This window comes from Desmodus rotundus, chromosome 8, assembly GCF_022682495.2.
Source record: "Desmodus rotundus isolate HL8 chromosome 8, HLdesRot8A.1, whole genome shotgun sequence".
In the NCBI taxonomy this organism is placed as follows: domain Eukaryota; kingdom Metazoa; phylum Chordata; class Mammalia; order Chiroptera; family Phyllostomidae; genus Desmodus; species Desmodus rotundus.
Window position 1 is genome coordinate 66,632,003 of NC_071394.1, and position 19,372 is coordinate 66,651,374.

General features: G+C 36.7%; 1 protein-coding gene across 1 annotated transcript in view; it reads right to left on the reverse strand.

Moving 5' to 3' along the window:
- Nucleotides 1-19,372, reverse strand: part of MMP16 (matrix metallopeptidase 16) — a 300,904-nt gene that overhangs the window by 130,076 nt on the left and 151,456 nt on the right. The window contains exon 3 of the mRNA XM_024566530.3: nucleotides 6,700-6,822. Within this exon, the coding sequence (XP_024422298.1) occupies nucleotides 6,700-6,822 (123 nt within the window). The remainder of the gene's footprint in view (nucleotides 1-6,699; nucleotides 6,823-19,372) is intronic.

Here is a 19,372-nt window from a genome sequence, read left to right on the forward strand (position 1 = left end):
AAAACAACTCCATTTCTTTCTGGTTGTAGTTACTTTTAAACACACAGCATTTTGTGCCCACACATAACTTCAAAACAATGTCTTGGGCATCTATGATCACCAATTCCTCAAAAACAGTTATTTCTAAGTTTTTAAAGAAAAAAACAATCTAATTACACTTTCTGAGTTCTATTGTTTTCTTATTATATACTTAAGTATTTGTAGCTAAAATAAGCACTGTGAGTGAACAGCTTTTTTAATATGAATATCTAGCTATTATATAAATTTAAAGAAGTAACTTAAACATTATTTTTTTAGTTAGCCTTGATACTCTCAATTCATTTAGCACTAATTAGCATTTCTTATTTCTCAGTGTTTTTTTTACATTTTTTTCTAAATAGAATATGAATGAAATAAATATGCATATATATCTTATGTTGTGGTAGTATAAGTTCATATGATTTTTATGAAAAGCAATGAGTAATTTCCATGAGAAACATTAATACATTTCAGAGTCCTTCAACCGGCAATCTTACAGCCGTGAATCCATGAATTCTCATTAAAGACCTATCATAATACGTGATGGTGGGTATAATATTCAAGTAAATATGTATTGCAATGGAATAATAAAGAAGAATTAGAGGTAACTAATTTACGATAATGGAATAATTGTTAAATTATGGTGTTTCCACTGCATGTCACAATATGAAATCAAACTCAGTTTTGACTTTTTAAGGCATTTAGAAGCACAGAAAAGTAGTTGAGATATATTTTCAAGTGGAAAAATTATATGTATATTATATTTTTAACCTGATTTTAACTACGTCCAGATAATTACAAATGTTAGGCAGAAATCATGCTAAAATAACAACAATGGCATTAACATTATTGTAACAGAATGCAGAGTGTAACCCCCATAATCCTTGATTGGGGGAAGGGAAGAGTGGATGGTATGGCAATACCTCATTTAAGATACATTGCACAACAATGTCAAGTTAATAGCCATGCCTTCCTGAAGGGAAAAGGGCTGAACACAGCGCAAATTGTACACATGACTCTGAGAACCTAAGTGGGGGTGGTGGGTGTCTGTGGAGGGAGCTCATACTGTGCCTATGAGAGAGGCAGGGGGCAGATGCTCACCCTGGATACCCATGTGTCATTGGGGATTTTTGCCCTGACTAAAGATGGCAGCCAAAAGAAGGTAAAAGATATGGGGGGATTGGCAAAAAGGCAAATAATAACAAACCACAGGAAGGGCTGGAGATGAGATCACACAGGAAGTTCTGGGCCAAGCATTTAAATTAGGGTGGGCTAAATGAGAGGAGAGCAAGCCACGAGATATGGGATGAGAGAAGATGCCAGCTGGGAGGTCTAAAAGTCAGAGAGAGAGCCACAAAGTGGGCAGATAGAGATCTGCCTGGAGAAGACAGCAGCAGAGCTGATGGAGCTGAGGGGACCTGCCTACTCTCCCAGACTCATGAGAGATGCTTGGAGCTGAACTGTGCCCAGGAATGCTAAGTTGCAGACTTCTGCTTCTTTGAAGGACATACAGAGAAGTCACACTTCTAGGATATGTGCATCCCTGGACTTCATCATGACCCAGAGTAACGGGGCACATGTTTTACTGAACTAGTACATGGAGACTGAGAACAGTGCACCACACATCCTGAAGGATAGAGCTGTCGAGAAAGGACGGCTACTCTGAAACCCACAGAGCATATTCCAGAGGGGACGGGAATCATTTTGCATGACTGGCTTAAAGATAGAGAAGGATATGGGGAACTTCTGGGCATGCGTGATTTTGGCTTGTAGTCTTTTGAGAAGCAAGGGAGGCTCTGAATCTTGGGGAAGAGGAGGGCTCTGAGCACAAGTGTTCTCAGCTCTGCTGATGTTGGAATCCTGTTAACAAGAACCTGTTTCCTTCAAAACTAATTGTTAGGTCATATGTAAATGCACCAGGTAGCCGAGCCCCAGCTTGCTCAGTAACAGTATTAGTGTGAGCCAGGTAAGCATTTCATAGCACCTTATTTAATCCCCACGGTTACCCAATGACATGGGCATTTACATCAATTTTACAAAGAAAGAAGTTGAGATTTAGAGGCATTTGGAGGAAACTCAGAGTGGCATGGCTGGTTTTTCAACCCAAACATTCTGACTCATGGATCCATTGTCTTAAATTCTAAGCTGGACTTGCACATCTAAAACAAGGTTATCACTACTTTTTAACACAGGTTCTAAACATGTTCACACTGACAGTTTGATGGTAAATATTCTTTATATATGAAGAAAACTAGGAAGGAAACCACATGGAAAGGGGTTGGGTGGGGTATTTCAGGAAGAGTTAGTGTAGACACATTGGGAGCATGACCTATAGCTTGGGCAGAATGGGGCAATGATGGGACAGGGGCCAGCAAGGGGAAGAATGCAGACAAGGCAGGGCCTACAGATGCTGTCAGCAGTCTGGCTTTTGCTCCAAGTGAGAGGCGAAGACCTAGAGTATAGTGAGCAGAGAAGTGACATTGACTTAGGTGCTAAGTAAATGATTGGGGCCATTAAGGGGAAAAGGGCATATTAACAAGGAGCAAGAGTGGAAGCAAGGAGACCTGGGGGACTTTTGCAAAAATTCAGGCTTGAGGTGGTGGACTTTGGACCAGAGAATACCAGTGGGGATACTGAGGATTGGTTGGATTTGGGACATATTGTGAGGACACATCTGCCAATATGTACTGATGTTCAGACATGGGCTATGATAAAAAAACATCAGTGCCAAGGAAGACACCCTATTATTCAACTTGAGCCAAAGGATGGAGAGAATGAAATAATTTATGACTGCTCAAGGATAGAGTGACACAGTGCTTTGCTGTTGTTTTATTCTATCTTATTCATTTTTGTTTCAGCTTTATGGCTCATTCTGCATGATGCTCTAAACTCTATATGAGAGAGGGAAACTTCCAACACTGAGGTATCACAGACCTGCATCCAGCTTGTTTTTAATCTCTGAATCTCTTGTTGATGGCTGAAGAGGCAATGGGATTAATGTTGTAATTTTCCTGGTAGTATTTTATTTCCTTTTCACACTACAGGATCTCAGAAGCCCCCCCCCCCACCGCCATTTGTAGCCAAGTATTTTTATGACATATTATTTGGAAGAACGTAATAGAAAATGGATACTGTCCCAGGTGTGAGAGACAGAACTGCGAAGCATAGTGCTTTTGTAGGACTTATATATTCTAGCGATGTGAGAGAAACAATAAAAAAGAATGACCACAAAAGAAAACAATCGCAGACATGATGATGAAGGGTGAGGAGGCCAGGTGAGGAAATGACAAAGACAATTTCAATGACCAAAGGAGCCACATGTGCCTAGCACTGAGTTCCCAGGAAAAAAAGGGGCAATGAACAACATGAATGAGCCTAGTCTGGTCAAAACAGACGGCTCAGCGAACTGGTCCAAAGGAGGACCAGCACCCAGCAACCAGAGCGGGGACAGCTCATAGGAACGGACCATATTCTGTGCCAGAGTTTTGTAAGTGGAGGAGTACCCTGGTATTATTCCAGTTTACAAAGATCATTGTTTCTGATGAAAAATGAATAAGGGGCTATGAATGGAAGCACAAAAAACATTTCAGGAGTTCAAGCAAAAGAATACAGATGCGTCCACTGTGGGAATACAGAGTTAGTGTCAGACAGACGTTTTCTGAGGACATGATTGATGGAAATTGGTATTGATTTGAGGTATAATGGATACATTATTTTGTTTTCAAATAAAGGATAATTGTACAGCAAAGAAAATAAATGAAATCCGGTTGGTATGATAATATATTACTCATATGTGTACCTAATGGTTCAGAGAAAAATGAAGCTGTATAATATAATACACAATAATAAATGTGGAGTACCATTTGGATTGGGAAATGTATTCTTTTTCAAGCTATGGGCTTAATAGCTCCCAAAATATGTTGAACCACAATATTTGTGGTGTTATTGATAAATACAAAACACATGAGTGCACTTTGAACTTAGAGTTCTGAACCAAATGCAAACAAAAGCCAATTTAGAAATCTTATGCCATTGAAAGATGCTTTGTTCCATCCATGCTGTTGCAAAGGGTATAAGCTCCTTCTTTCTCTCTGCTGCGTAGAATTCCATTGTGTAAATGTTAAGTGAAATAAGCCAGACGGTGAGGGACAAATACCATATGATCTCACCTTTAACCAGAACACAATAAATAGAAGAAAAAAGGAAACAAAATATAACCAGAGACATTGAAGTTAAGAACAATCTAACAACGGGCAGGGGGGAGTGGGGAGGGTACAGTGAGGAGAGGGGATTACAGGAACTACTATAAAGGACACATGGACAAAATGAAGGGTGAGGGTAGAGGTAGGGCAGGGAGGGGGGTTCAGCTGGGGTGGGGTGGAGGGGTGGGGGGAAAAGGCACACAACTGTAATTGAATAACAATACAAAATTAAAATTTTTAAAAAAGCCCCCCCCAAAAAGAAAGATGCTCTGTGTATTTATTAACAACTTAAATAATAAAGGGCACACAGAGATCCTGTGATATTAAGTGTAAAATAAAACTTATTCTTAAAAATGCCAATACATGACACAAAAATTATAATAAATATTTGTAAAAATAATGTTATAAAATAAATAAAATGAAGATTATACTTGAAATTCTTAATAGAGCTATTTTACTTTTTTTCAGATTTTTCACAGTTGATGACAACTTCACTTTTTTTCCATGTACTACAAATGGCCACAGACTAGAGATTGAACATGGAGTCCCTCAAGGAAACCTCATATTAAATATTTGTTTATTTTCCAAGCTTTCCAGGCAAGGTAGATTTAAGTCCATATGACTTTGGATCTTATTTAAACAGTGTCCATTTCTCAGCCTGCTGTGCGTCCAGAGGAATTCTGTTTCAAGTCAACACGAACATCAGGTTCAGTGAGTTCATTGGCTTCAGAGGGAAAATGAGAAAGGTTTCTGGAAAGGAACTGACTGATACTTAACAACATCTAAGTCTTTACTCTGAAGAACTATTAAGGTGATAATTCCTAGTGTGTGCCCTCAGCAGTCAAGGAAGCATTCACTTAAAATCAGAGTTTCCCAAAGAATGAATTTATGGGAAAACAAATATTAATTAATATAATCTAACATAGTATTATCTTATTAATGAACATATTATAAATACTCACTAATATAATACAATTTCAAAAATAGATGCATCTGGCAATTGCCAGTACAACTGTCTTCTCTGAAATTTTAAATGAAGTTGTTTAGAAAGAAGAAAAAATCTATAGGTCAGAAGTTCAGATCTATTTAGAGAAAGAACAAACATTAGGGAAGGAATAAATAAAAATATTTTTTTATTATTTTAATTGCTCCAACAGATAATTGTTCAAAATGATAATAGCAACAATATATTGGGTGAATATGGCTAATAGGGAAATGAAGAAAATGCCAACAATGTTATAAGGGACAAGAAGGAGAAATTAGGGATACTGTGAAGTAATATATATAGTGTTATTTGAATAATAACTTTGATTAATTTAAATGTGTAATTCAAACTCTAGATCATTACTAAAATACTTTTTAAAGAGCATGGATATGTTAGTAGAAAACAAAAATGTATGAAGTACTCATTGAAAACCAAAGATGACAGAAAAAGAGGGAAGACAAGAAATAATCCACAAGAATAACAGCAATGGGCAGCAGAGAGTTACAAATATGAAATATATTAATTAATCTATATCAATAATCACTTTAAATACAAATGGTCAAAATATACCAATGAAAAGACAGAGACAGTGAATTAGAAAGCAACGCCAACTATATGTTGCCTACAAGAAGCCCACCTTAAATATAAAGAGACTGATAAGACTAAAAGTAAAGAGATGAAGAAAGATATACCATACTACACTAATCAAAATGAAACTGTAACAACAACATTAATTTCAGACAAAGCTGACTTCAGAGCAAAGAAAATTACCAGGGATAAAGTAGGGCATTACGTAATGATAAAGGTGTTGATTTTGCAACAAGACATAACATACTTTAATGTTTATATGCCTAACAACAGGACAACCAAATATGTAAGACAAAACCTGATAGAATTACAAGAAGAAATAGATGAACACACTGTCTTAGTTGGACACTCTAACAGCCCTCTGCCAGTAAATGATAGACAATTGACAACACCAAGTGCTGTCAAGGCTGTGGAGCAACAGGAGCTCTTATCACTGCTGGTGAAAATGCAAATGGTACAGCTGCTCTGAAGATAGTTCCTAACTGCTAACCATAATCTTACCATAGATTAACAATCACATTGATAATAAAAGTTAATTAAAATATTCAAAGACATATTTTTAAATGACTGGTCCTTATATATGTTATTATTTTGGTATTTTTTAGATTATGAATTCTTGTTAGAGAATGCCATGTGTTCAGATACTCATCTGACAATCCCTCAGGATATACATATTCATTTGGGGAAGCTGAAACATCTAGTTTACAAAAGAGACCAAGTGTGTCTAGGAATGCCTACACAACTGCTTATGGGTAATATATTGCCACTTGAACTATTAAGTTCCTTACGTGCACATTGTATTACTGTAACTTATCATGCAGTCAATGTGCATAAGATGTCAAATAGAATGTCAGAATAAGTAGCCATGACGGATGGTGAACAAGGCTTCACCACTGGTGTTCGTACCTGTAGGTGATGTGTTTGTGCTGCCACTTCTGGCCTGTTAACGCATATCGCTTCCGACGGATGTTCAATTTGGAGCTGCCTCTTGTCTGGTCAGGCACACCACACCGAGGTCTCTTCATCCAGCTGCAAAGGCAATATCTTCCATTACTTATTATTCACTTCAAAAGGAAATCAACCGAGAAGTTAATCTATGAGAGCGATCATGAAAATGGGAAAACATATAGGAGAAAACTGTCCGTTCTCTTGTGGTTTGACTCTATGTAGAAAGCACATTTTTTTTCCCCTGGATGATCAGGAATTATTAGCTTACAACTCAGAACTTTTAGATATCTTTCTCTCTCTAGTTTCTTTTGAGCTAACTGTAGACTGAGTCTCATAAAATGAGACTTTTAAAATAAACATAAGGTAAATTATCAGTAAGATCTCTTCCAGCTTTAACATTCTACAATTTTTAAAAATCTATTACATGACCTTAAATCCCAGAAGGTAAGAGGGTATATGTTAGTCTCTTTAATTTACAGAGAGGTAACTTGTTTATTTAAAATTTGCCTTTCTCCACCTTTTTCTTCTTTTGCCTTCATTATCATAATTTCCAAGTAATAGCCATATAATAACCAAATTCAATGCTTAAAAATATTTTTGAATGAGACTTAGCATCACACAAATAAGGTTTACTATATTTCTATTATGAAAATAAAATGCTACTTTTGATTTATAAACTTTTAATACTTATACAGATACAGTGGTCTGCTTTCCTGGAAACTCATTTGACCATTGCTGTATTTTCTATGTATTGTTGATTCTTGTCCAAACAGAAAAATTTTCATGCTTTTCAGTATTTTTTCTTTAGTGACCCATAAAATGGCTTTACTGTTCATGAGCCCATTTAACTTAACAATTACAAAGCTAATGCATAATTTCTATAGTTCAACATGTTTCAGAACGTGGAAATAAAAAACAGTATTTCACCAAATACTTAACAATTTTTATACTCTTTAAGTTGACTATGGAGAAGACTATCTAAGGTTGTCTGTTTTGTGAAAATGAATAAAATAGTTTACATGGTACATGGATAAATCAGCTAATCAACTTTTATAAACAAAGAAAAAATTCATGCAACAATGAAATCATGACTTTACTTTTCAAGAAAGATGATGCTTGTTCACTATGGAGTATAAGTCTCTCCTTTTTGGACTGGATGAAAGAAAGTGAAGGAATTAGACAAAGAACCATGCATATGGGTTATATATGCATAACCCACAGACACAGACAATAGTGTGGTGATAGCCAGAGGGAAGGTAAGATGGGAGCTGAGGTGAGATGGGCAAAGGAGCAGGGGAAATGAAGACACCTGTAATGTTGTCAACAATGAAAATAAAGTTTCAAAATAAAGTTTCTCTTTTTTATTCTACCCAATAATGATGTAGACATTGCAGTGATCAGACTTAACAGTTCTACCTAGATCATAACAGATCATAGCACATATTGTATTACTTCAGAAAATCACTCTTTGTGTTTTTTAAAATCTCGAAATCAAATGAGATGTCTTAAAAATGTTAACTCTTAGCAGGCTATCATACTATGGAACTGAACTCAGAACTGAGGATAGGGCCCTCTGATTTTAAACTAACACCCTGGGTACCACTTTGAAACCACAAAATTTGAGAGAGATTTCACTAGACTGTAAAACAACCAGGGCAGAAGATGTACAGACTCCCATTGCCTTGAAGAACCCCCGGCATAAAAAGATGTCCAATGACTAAGTGGAACTAAAAAAAACATTACTTTTCACCATTATACATTGTATGATCTAGATCTAGATTTAAATAGCAAAAACTAAGCATTAATGGTAGACTGAAGATGATTTAAGTGACTTTTACATATGGCTATTTCTTTTATTACATCAACAAAAATTATAATATGCCCAAGACAGGTATATATCCTTACTTATATCACTGAAAGTACTGGAATAATAAATAATATTAAGTTATTAAATATAACCAAATGTACTCAGTGCGGAATGTGGTTATACTTATATTTAGCTAGGGAAAATATGTATTTATTTATTTATTTATTTATTTATTTATTTAGTATTTAACATTTTATTTTTTAAATATATTTATTGATTATACTATTACAGTTGTCCCATTTCCTCCCCTTCACTCCATTCCATTCTACCCACCCCCTCCCTCCCACATTCCCCCCTATAGTTCATGTCCATGGGTCATACTTATAAGTTCTTTGGCTTCTAATTTCCTATACTATTCTTACCCTCCCCCTATTTTCTGCCTACCATTTATGCTACTTATTCTCTGTACCTCTCCCCCCTCTCTCCCCCCCCACTCCCCTGTTGGTAACCCTCCGTGTGATCTCAATTTCTGTGGTTCTGTTCCTGTTATAGTTGTTTGCTTACTTTGCTTTTGTTTTTGTTTTAGTTGTGGTTGTTAATAACTGAGTTTGCTGTCATTTTTACTGTTCCTATTTTTTATCTTCTTTTTCTTAGATGAATCCCTTTAACATATCATATACTAAGGGCTTGGTGATGATGAACTCCTTGAACTTGACCTTATCTGAGAAGCACTTTATCTTCCCTTCCATTCTAAATGATAGCTTTGCTGGATACAGTAATCTTGGATGTAGGTCCTCGCCTTTCATGACTTTGAATACTTCTTGCCAGCCCCTTCTTGCCTTTAAGGTCTCTTTGGAAAAATCAGCTGACAGTCTTATGGGAACTCCTTTGTAGGTAACTGTGTTCTTTTCTCTTGCTGCTTCTATGATTCTCTCCTTCTGTTTCATCTTGGGGAATGGAATTATGATGTGCCTTGGTGTGTTCCTCCTTGGGTCCAGCTTCTTTGGGACTCTCTGAGCTTCCTGGACTTCCTGGAAGTCTATTTCCTTTGCCAGACTGGGGAAGTTCTCCTTCATTATTTGTTCAAATAAGTTTTCAATTTTTTGTTCTTCCTCTTCTCCTTCTGGTACCCCTATAATTCGGATGTTGGAATGTTTCAAGATGTCCTGGAGGTTCCTAAGCCTCGCCTCATTTTTCCGAATTCTTGTTTCTTCATTGTTTTCTGGTTGGATGTTTCTTTCTTCCTTCTGGTCCACACCGTTGATTTGAGTCCCAGTTTCCCTCCCATCACTATTGGTTCCCTGTACATTTTCCTTTGTTTCTCTTAGCATAGCCTTCAGTTTTTCATTTAACTTGTGACCAAATTCAACCAATTCTGTGAGCATCCTAATTACCAGTTTTTGAACTGTGCATCTGATAGGTTGGCTATCTCTTTGTCGCTTAGTTTTATTTTGTCTGGAGCTTTGATCTGTTCTTTCATTTGGGCCTTTTTTTTTTTTTTTTGTCTTGGAGTGCCTGTTACATAAAGGGGTGGAGGCTTAGGTGTTCACCAGGGGGGGAAACGCTGATTGCTGTTCTGTGATGCTTTGCATGGGGGAGGGGCCGAGAGGGGGCAATGGCGCTTGCTCCACTCTCTGCCAGATTTCAGTCACTCCCTCTGCCACCCACAATCAAACTGGGCCCCTCTGGTTCTTCCAGAGTGGGTGGGCTTGTGCACTCTTTAGGCCCCTGTGGGTCTCTCCAATGAACTCTCTTGTGAGGCTGGGAGTTTTTGCCACTACCGCCTCAACCCCCATGGGTGTTTTCAATCAGAGGTTTGAGGCTTTACTTCCCCCGCACTGGAGCCCTGGGTTGTGTGGTCTGTTTCACTCCTCCGTCATTAATCCCAGTTTATCTATGTGCGAATGTGGGGCCACGGGGTCTGCTAGCTGTCACACTGCCTGCCTCGTTTCACAATCCACCACCTCTCTGTGTCCACCAGCCGCCGACTTGTTGTGTGTCCTCTCTGCCCTGGCTGGCCATCTCCGCCCCTCCTACCAGTCTGGATGAATGTTTTTTCTTTATCTCTTTGGTTGTCTGACTTCCATACAGTTCGATTTTCTGTCAGTTCTGGTTGTTTTTTGTTTTTAAATTGTTGTTGTCCTTCTTTTGGTTGTGGGAGGAGGCACAGTGTGTCTACCTATGCCTCTATCTTGGCTGGAAGCCCGTCAGCTAGGGAAAATATTTAAGAAAACACTTTAAGTGGAGAAATGATCTTGCAATGTATAGTGGGATAAAATTTAACAAAACAGAATTAGTTATAATCAGAATCAAATCTATGTTCAATGAGAATATATCCTGTAAAATTAGGTTAATAATCCACAAAATTAAAAAGTGAAATTAGTAAAAACATTTTAATTTTTATTACTATTCAATTCCATTTTAGGCCATGCATATGCTGGATCTAGTACGTCTTCTCAGGGTAGGACAGGTTTTCAGGGATGAGTGTTGGATCTCTGTGCTAAAAGATATCTCTGTTGAATTCCTTATGTATTTGGGGGGCTTTTGTATGTAATTTTTCTTATAATTATTTGTTTTGTTTTTCTTGAACTATTTGTTTTTAATTTTTAATTTAAATATTTATCTTACTAGTACTTGTTCCCTTATTTACTCATCCCGATCCATTCATCCTACAATATTTATGAGCATTTATAACATGCTGAGAGATATTAAAATCATGTGTGGATAAAAAGATAAGCAAGGCAAGAGGCCCTTGCTGAGTTCCCATTTTGTAGGTCAGATATACGTGACAAAAAAGAATCACAGTATAAAGGCTAACTCACATCTCATTTGGATATCCTGTCATCATTCCTAACTTTACATGTAATAAAAACAGAATGGTTTTTTTCCTGCCTAAAACTTGTACCAATTGCTCAGATGCCTTCTCTCAGCTGAAAATTTGAGCATCCTCCTAATGCCTAAGCCTCATACCTAGGTCCATCCTCCCCTGCTTGCCTTGGCATCTGATTAATTGCCATCTCTCTTGCTTCCAATAACTTCTCTGTATCTCTCCCTTTCACTAATGCCTTTCTTCTCCCTCCTATAGGTAAATCTTCACAAAGCACAGATGACTCTTTTCATGTTCTGAGCATGAAATACTCTGATTCAGGCCTGTTTAGCAAGGTATTCCCTGTCTTCTCTTTCCCCAGATCCACTCAGGGTTCCAAAGACCAGGCCACTGTTTGCTTTGCATGCAGTAGCCTGTGTCTGGAATATCTTTCTTCCTTGTTCACACTGAGAATCCTAATCACCCTTCATTATGCAACTCACACAGGCAGAATTGGTCATCCTGACACAGCAGGTTTGTACTGTGTGTTCTGACTTGTGTGCCTGTGTCCATTTCCACTGGCCTGTGAGTCAGGTCAGAGAGCCTGGTATAGGGCCAGCATCCAGGGATGTCTCCAGGAAGGAAATGAAACTAATGAGCTAAGTCTGCATGACTTCTTCACACTTGCTGATCTTTGCCAGTATCCCCAATGTTTCTCGAGGAATTTGTAAATCTCTCCAGCTCTGTGACTTGAACAAAAACTTATTGTGTGGGCAATGTGTGGACACATTTATGTAAGACTATCTCATAAGGTAGATGACTTACATGTAAGAAATAAAGATAAGAACAGGCCTAACTAACACCAGCTAGTAACTTAATGCAAAAACCCTTAGTGAGGGTTGATCAAGTTGAAAACATTCCACATTAACTTCAACAATATTTATACCACATATTGTGGCACAGAGATGTTAGTAAGTCTTTTTTATTGAAATATGTAAAATCCCAACAATATGAATAAAGAACCTCTTGACACTAAATATGACACATAGTATCTGAGATAAATTGGTCTTGGGGCTTTTTATATGACTCCAACATTTGAAATATCCTTTAACTTAATAATCAGTCAGGTTTTTTTCATATGATTTTTAAAGTTCTTGATGGATATAGAGAATAGTCGGTGTTCAAGAGGACCCATCAATGAATTCAAGGTTATCTAATACACAGTGTAAATGTATGTTAATGGGGTCATTCAGGGAAGTCTGGCAGTGGCAGTCATAACATGAATTTATTGTGCAACAAAATGTTATTTGCCCCGTATATCATTTTGATATGTTCCATATATACTTGGAACAAGGGAGCAAACTCAGCATGCACAAAGAAACCTGATGGTGTCCCTGAAGGTGATAAACATCACAGGAAATAAACAAGGTTTGACATCGTGTGCATGTGTGTGTGGGAGATTTTTAGATAGTGCTTTTTTGTGTGAAATCATTGCTAAGACATCCTTATTTTCTGCTGTGTCAGCCCACAGCTCAAATATGTGGGCTTCTTTGCTGACTCTTTGGTGAAGGTTTAAAGTTGACATTCCACAGGAAGCAGAGACTCCTGGACTGGATACTGGAGGAGGAGCATTTGTAATTTTCAGGCAAGCACACTGGCTCCTCTGCCGTTTTCATAAATATAATACTGGAATTCAGTATTGATCTGATTGTTTAGAACCCAGAGTGTTTCTAAATTAGTTGGACAGATAATTAATAGCTTTATTTAAGTTAACACAATTTAAAAAGAAAATATCTAAAATCAGTTCTATTTGGAGAAGCTGCATTGTAAATGTTGGGAGTGGGGCCTGAGAGCCTGATGGCAGGTTCCACCCCAGCTCCAGGGACTCAAAGCTCGGGACACTGTTTAGCCTGTTGTTTCTCTCTGTCCCTTAGTTTCCTCTTCTATAAAAGTGTGCTAATAGATTATTGAGTTTTTGTGAGGAATAAATTAAGTAAGTCACATGAAATTTTTAGAACAGAGACAGGCAGATAGTGACTGCTCTTATTAGTATAATTATAACAATAATAATTTTACAAATAACAGGATGCAGTTGCACCTACCAGCAGCAGCAGCAGACAGAGATCATAAATTGACAGGTGTCCACTTACTCTGACCCACATGTGAACATAAAAATACCATCTGACATACTAGCCTCTTCTTCGGGTAAATTACATAGCCATGAGCTTCTCAATAATTTGGTAGTAACTAGCCATTAGTTTCAGTGACAAAAATTTTTTAACAAGTCGATCATTTATGTCAAACTATAGGGCCACCCACTCTATGACCCCAACAGATGCCTCCACACTGTAATCTACAATGCGGTGCCCCACATACTTAGACCTCCTTTACCCAGATAATAAAACTAACTCACAAAACATGTCTTGTGTGAAAGAATCAGTAATCTAAGAACAATGTTCATCAGCATGATATATTAAATAGGTTTCCATTCTCCAGACTTTTCAAGTTCTAATGATAAGTAAGAGAGATGTCTCCACTTTATTGTTGTCCCCAAGAGATCATTCTAGATATTTTTAGATGTGCTAATTTTTACTACATTAAAAATCTGTAGGTTTTGTTTGATTCATAGAGCCAAGTCCAGTAGTCATAAAGAGGAAAGTAAATTAACTTAGGCCTAAAATGTATGCAGGTTGACAGTCTGCTATGGTCTACAGGCTGTCTCTTTTTTAAAATTTATTTTTTATCTTTATTATATTTTTTAATTACCATTTAGTTCCTTTATATCCCTTTCCCCCTAGCAATCACCACCCTGTTGTCCATGTCCATGAGTCCTTTTTCTTTCTTTCTCAATCCCTCTACCTCCTAACCCACCATCCTCCTAGCTATCATCTGTTCTCTATGAGTCTGTCGCTGTTTTGCTTCTTAGTTCAATTTGTTCATTAGATTCCACACATGAGTAAAATCATATGGTATTTGTCTTTCTCTGACTGGCTTATTTCACTTAGCATAATGTTCTCTGGGTCCATCCATGATGTTGCAAAGGGTAAAATATTATTCTTTTTTATGGCTCTGTTCCATTGTGTAAATGTCCTGTAGTTGTTTTATCCACTCATCTATTAATGGACACTTGGGCTGCTTCTATATATTGGTGATTATAAATAATACTGCAGTGAACATAAGGGTGTTTATGTTCTTTCAAATTAGTGTTTTGGGTTCCTTCAGATATATTTCCAGAAGTGGGATTGCTTGGTCAAAAGGCAGATCCATTTTTAACTTTTTGATGTACCTCCACACTGCTTTCCACAGTAGTTGCACCAATCTACATTCAACACCAATAGTGCAAAAGGGTTCCCCTTTCTCCACATCCTTGCCAGCACTTGTTTTTTGATTTATTGAAGATAGCCATTCTGACAGGTGTGAGATGGTATCTCTTTGTGGTTTTATTTGCATTTCTCTGATTGTTAGTAACATTGAGCATCTTTTTATATGTCAGTTGGCCGTCTGTATGTCCTCTCTGGGGAAGTGTCTACTTAGATCCTTTGCCCATTTTTTAATTAGGTTGTTTATTTGTTTGGTTGTTTATTTTTGTGTTGAGTTTTGTAAGTGCTTTATAAACTTTGGATATTAACCCCTTATCAGATATATCAGCATACATGTTCTCCCATTCTATGGGCTGTCTTTTTCTTTTGTTGATGACTTCCTTTGCTGAGCAAAAACTTTTTCGTTTGATGAAGCCCCATTTGTTTATTTTTTCTTTTGTTTCCCTTGCTTGGGGAGATATAGCCTATAAAAATTTTCCATGAGCAATGTCCGAGATTTTGCTGCCTATGTTTCCTTTTTATGGATTTTTATGGTTTCAGGTCTAACATTTCACTCTTTGAATTTTGAATTTATTCTTGTGTGTGGTATAAGAAGGTGGTCTGGTTTCATTTTTCTGCATGTATCTGTCCAATTTTCCCAACAATATTTATTGAATAAACTATCCTTAGCCCACTGCATGTGCTTGCTTCCTCTGTGTGGGTTTATTAATAAAGGTGTGGGTTTATTTCTGGGCTCTCCATTCTGTTCCACTGATTTATGTATCTGTTTTTATGCCAGTATCTGGCTGCTTTGATTACTATGGCCTTGTAGTATAGTTTGGTATTAGGTAAAGCAATTCCTCCAACTTTGTCCCTTTTTTTTTTTTTTTCAGGATAACTGTTGTTAAGCAGAGCCTTTTGTGGAATACATCATTGTTCTGTGAAAATACATCATTGGAATCTTGATAGGGATTACACTGAATCTATAGATTGCTTTGGGTAGTATGGACATTTCAATGATGTTGATTTATCCTATCCAAGAACACAGTATGTGCTTCCACTTATTTGTATCTTCTTCAATTTCTTCCTAGTGTGTCATGTAATTTTATGAGTACAGAAAAATTTTACATCCTTGGTTAGATTTATCCCTAGGTATTTTTTCATTATTGGCATGTAAAAATGCAACTGATTTCTGAATATTAATTTTCTATTTTGCTACATTGCTGAATTCATTTATCAGTTCTAGTAGTTTCTAGGTGGAATCTTTGGGGTTTTCTATATACAATATCATGTCATCTGCAAATAAAGACACTGTTACTTCTTCCTTTCCAATTTGGATGCCTTTTATTTCTTCATCTTGTCTGATTGCTGTGGCAAGGACTTCCAGTACTATGTTGAATAAGAGAGGTAAAAGCAGAGAACCCTGTCTTGTTCCCTATCTTAAGGGGAATGTTTGTAGTTTTTCTCCCTTGAGTATGATGCTGGCAGTGGGTTTGTCATATGTGGCCTTTATTATTTTCAAGTTATGTTCCCTCTATTCCCACTTGCTGAGAGTTTTTACCATACATCGATGCTGGATTTTATCAAAAGCTTTTTCTGCATGTATTTATATAATCATGTGTTTTTTATCCTTCATTTTTTTATGTGGTGAAACACATTTATTGATTCAAATGATGTACCACCCTTGTATTCTCAGAGTAGATCCCACTTGATCATGGCTTATGATCCTTTTGACACATGGCTGTATTTGGTTTGCTAATATTTTGTTGAGGATTTTAGCATCTATGCTCATCAGTGATACTGGCCTATAGTTTTCTTTCTTTGCAGTGTCTTTAACTGGTTTTGGCATTAGGATAATGCTGGCCTTGTAAAATAAGTTTGGGAGCCTTCCCTCTTCTTGAATTTTATGAAATAGTTTGAGAAGGAAAGGTGTTAGTTCTTCTCAGAATGTTTGGTAAAATTCACCTGTGAAGCCATCTGGTCCACGCTCTTTTTTCCTATCAACTCACAAGCTGCCTGCAACACAGGTGTTATTTACAAGGCTGATGTTGAAAAGTTAAAATACTTAAAAACCCAAGCACAGGGAATAAATATAATATGCCTCCATGATCTGCAGTGTGAACAAAAGCTAGTTAGTGTCAACGCATCTGTAAACATCCACCTCCAATCTTTAAGGACACAAATCTTAGGCCACTGTTCATTTTGCTCTCAGCCATCCTTCTGTAGTGGCCAAGTGAAGATGCACCAATCCTACAATGTCATAGTGTTTGAGTATTGCTAGTATGCTCAGAATATACCATGAAAAGAACTTTAATTACTGATGAACCCTTTATATCCATGAAAAATCATGAACATACTAAAAATTAAGACAAAATGTTTGTGCTTTTTGATATAGTTAAATAAATATTTAATTTTCAAATTATCAGTTCAAACACCTCTACAGTTTCATAATCATTCTTTGCACAAAGCACCTTTTTCAGTCAAGTTAATTTTAATTAAGATACATTTCTGGGCATGGTTTGAATAAATAAAGCAGAATTACCCAAATCATCCAATGTGTGTGTGTCTAATGTAGATCCAAAAGAAAAATCACCTTGAAAATGATATCCTATCAAGCTTCAATGCATAACACTGTGCACACATAAAAGAAAAACTAAAGTTGAAAAAATACTTATTAATAACATTAGAAAAACATATTTGACTCATTTTCATTACATCCTTGTTATGTTTTTCTCTTATTGCTAACTAACTATATCTTTTCTATTAGGAAACTTAAGTGAACTTGCTCACAAAAATTAGCAAAGAAACTCATCAGTTGAAAGAACTGTTGCAATATATACTAATGAGCTAAATTGGGGATGGTGGCATATGTATTTATTACTATCTCTCCAACACCAATGTTAATTAATGTAAAAGCAATATAATACACCATTTAAGGTAATAACTACATTTGTTGCTTGAAAATGGTTAATTTCTTTAACATGATATATAGATTACCACAAATGGTATTGCTGTTTTTAATTACAGAAGAATTATAGACTAAATGTACCAAATGGCTGTCTGCCAAAAGGGTACAGTTATTATTTAAAAACAATTGATCTTTACAAGAGTCTAAAATTAGATAAAAGTTTATAGCACCTGAAAACAAATGCTAAGGCATTTCAACACAGAGCAAAAATTTTAAGTCTGTAACTGCAGTACATATTTTATGTAACAAGGCTTAGATAAAATCTCATACCTTATAATTTGACTGTATAAATTAACTGAGGGCCCATTTTAGCATGGATTGTTAGCACACATCCACTTAAGATAACAAAAGCACAGACAATTGCTTAAGTAGCATAATTATGGAGATTTTACTCTTTGAGCTGAATACCTGAGCAACAAGGAAGCAAAAGAAGTGACAAAGTGTCTAAGATGAGTGACAATTACAGTGGGACAGAGGAGAGAGGAAGCATGGCAGTGGAGGAAGGGGATGATGAAGTTTAACCAGGCTTTAGTGGGTTCACCTAGAAAAGCACAGAAATAACAAATTTAAAGGGAAAAAGGCATTTCCAATTCTGAAAAGATTAAATTAGGAGAAAGTTTTGTTTAAAAAGTAAAAACACCAAACCCAGCCAAAACACTGGATGGTTTTCAATTAAAGGATACCTGCATAGCGGGTGTTCTCTCCCTAATGCTGTAATTCACTGAAATGCTGATTTAATGCCAACCTATTGATATTTTTCTCCTGGTCCAGAACTTGAGCCAGTGTACCAGGAAAACACCATGTCCCCCACACTTGCTCTAAGAACAACCACAGACTCTCTGACCTGGACCCCTTCCACAGAGGGTTCAACTCAATCCTGAACAGGACTCTTCAGTATCTCCTGAACAGAGACCTTTTTTTTGCCTATTTATGGAAATGTGGAACAGACTAACAGGGGCCAGAGGGGACTGGGGAGGGGGGTAACGGTGGAAAGAAGGGGAGGGGACTAGTCAAAGAACACATTTGAATGACTCATGGATAATGACATTGGTGTGGGGATTGACTGTAGGAGGGTGGGTGGCTGGGCAGAGGAGGGCAAAGGGGGGAAAATTGGGATGACTGTAATAGAGTAACAATAAAAAATCAAAAAAAAGGAAAAAATAAATCAAACCTCTCCATCCTCAGTTCTTCTAATGACCAGTGGGAGCTCTATAAACCAATGGAATCTTCTATAAGACTCTACTTTCTTAATTTTAGTATGTAATAATAAGCATATTTTAAATAAAAATCAAAAAAGTAATTTTCCCAAGGTCTCAATTTATTGTATTTTTTGACAGTGTATCATGTTTTTCAAAAACTCAATTAGAAGAGAACAGTTTGCATTAGGGAACAAAAAGGCAGTGCAGAGCACTTTGTAAAATGTAGGGATGGAGGATTCTAATTTAAGTAGAATTCTGTACAACACACAGCTACAAAAACCTGGAAGTTTTTCAAGAGATACATTATGTGTTAAAATGAAAGTTTGAAGAGAGAATTGAAATGATTAGAGGGTAGCCAGTAGAAAATATCCACATTTTATTCCTAATATTGATAATAAGTTTCTCATTGTTATAGAATACATTAATTCTTGGTCCTATTTTCCCAGATGTAAATCAAAGTTAATATTTAGGTGTCTATTAAGAATGCTTGGAGAGGTAACATGTTTCTTTTTTCAAACTGATTTGATGCTTACTCTCTAAGCCTTTATCTCA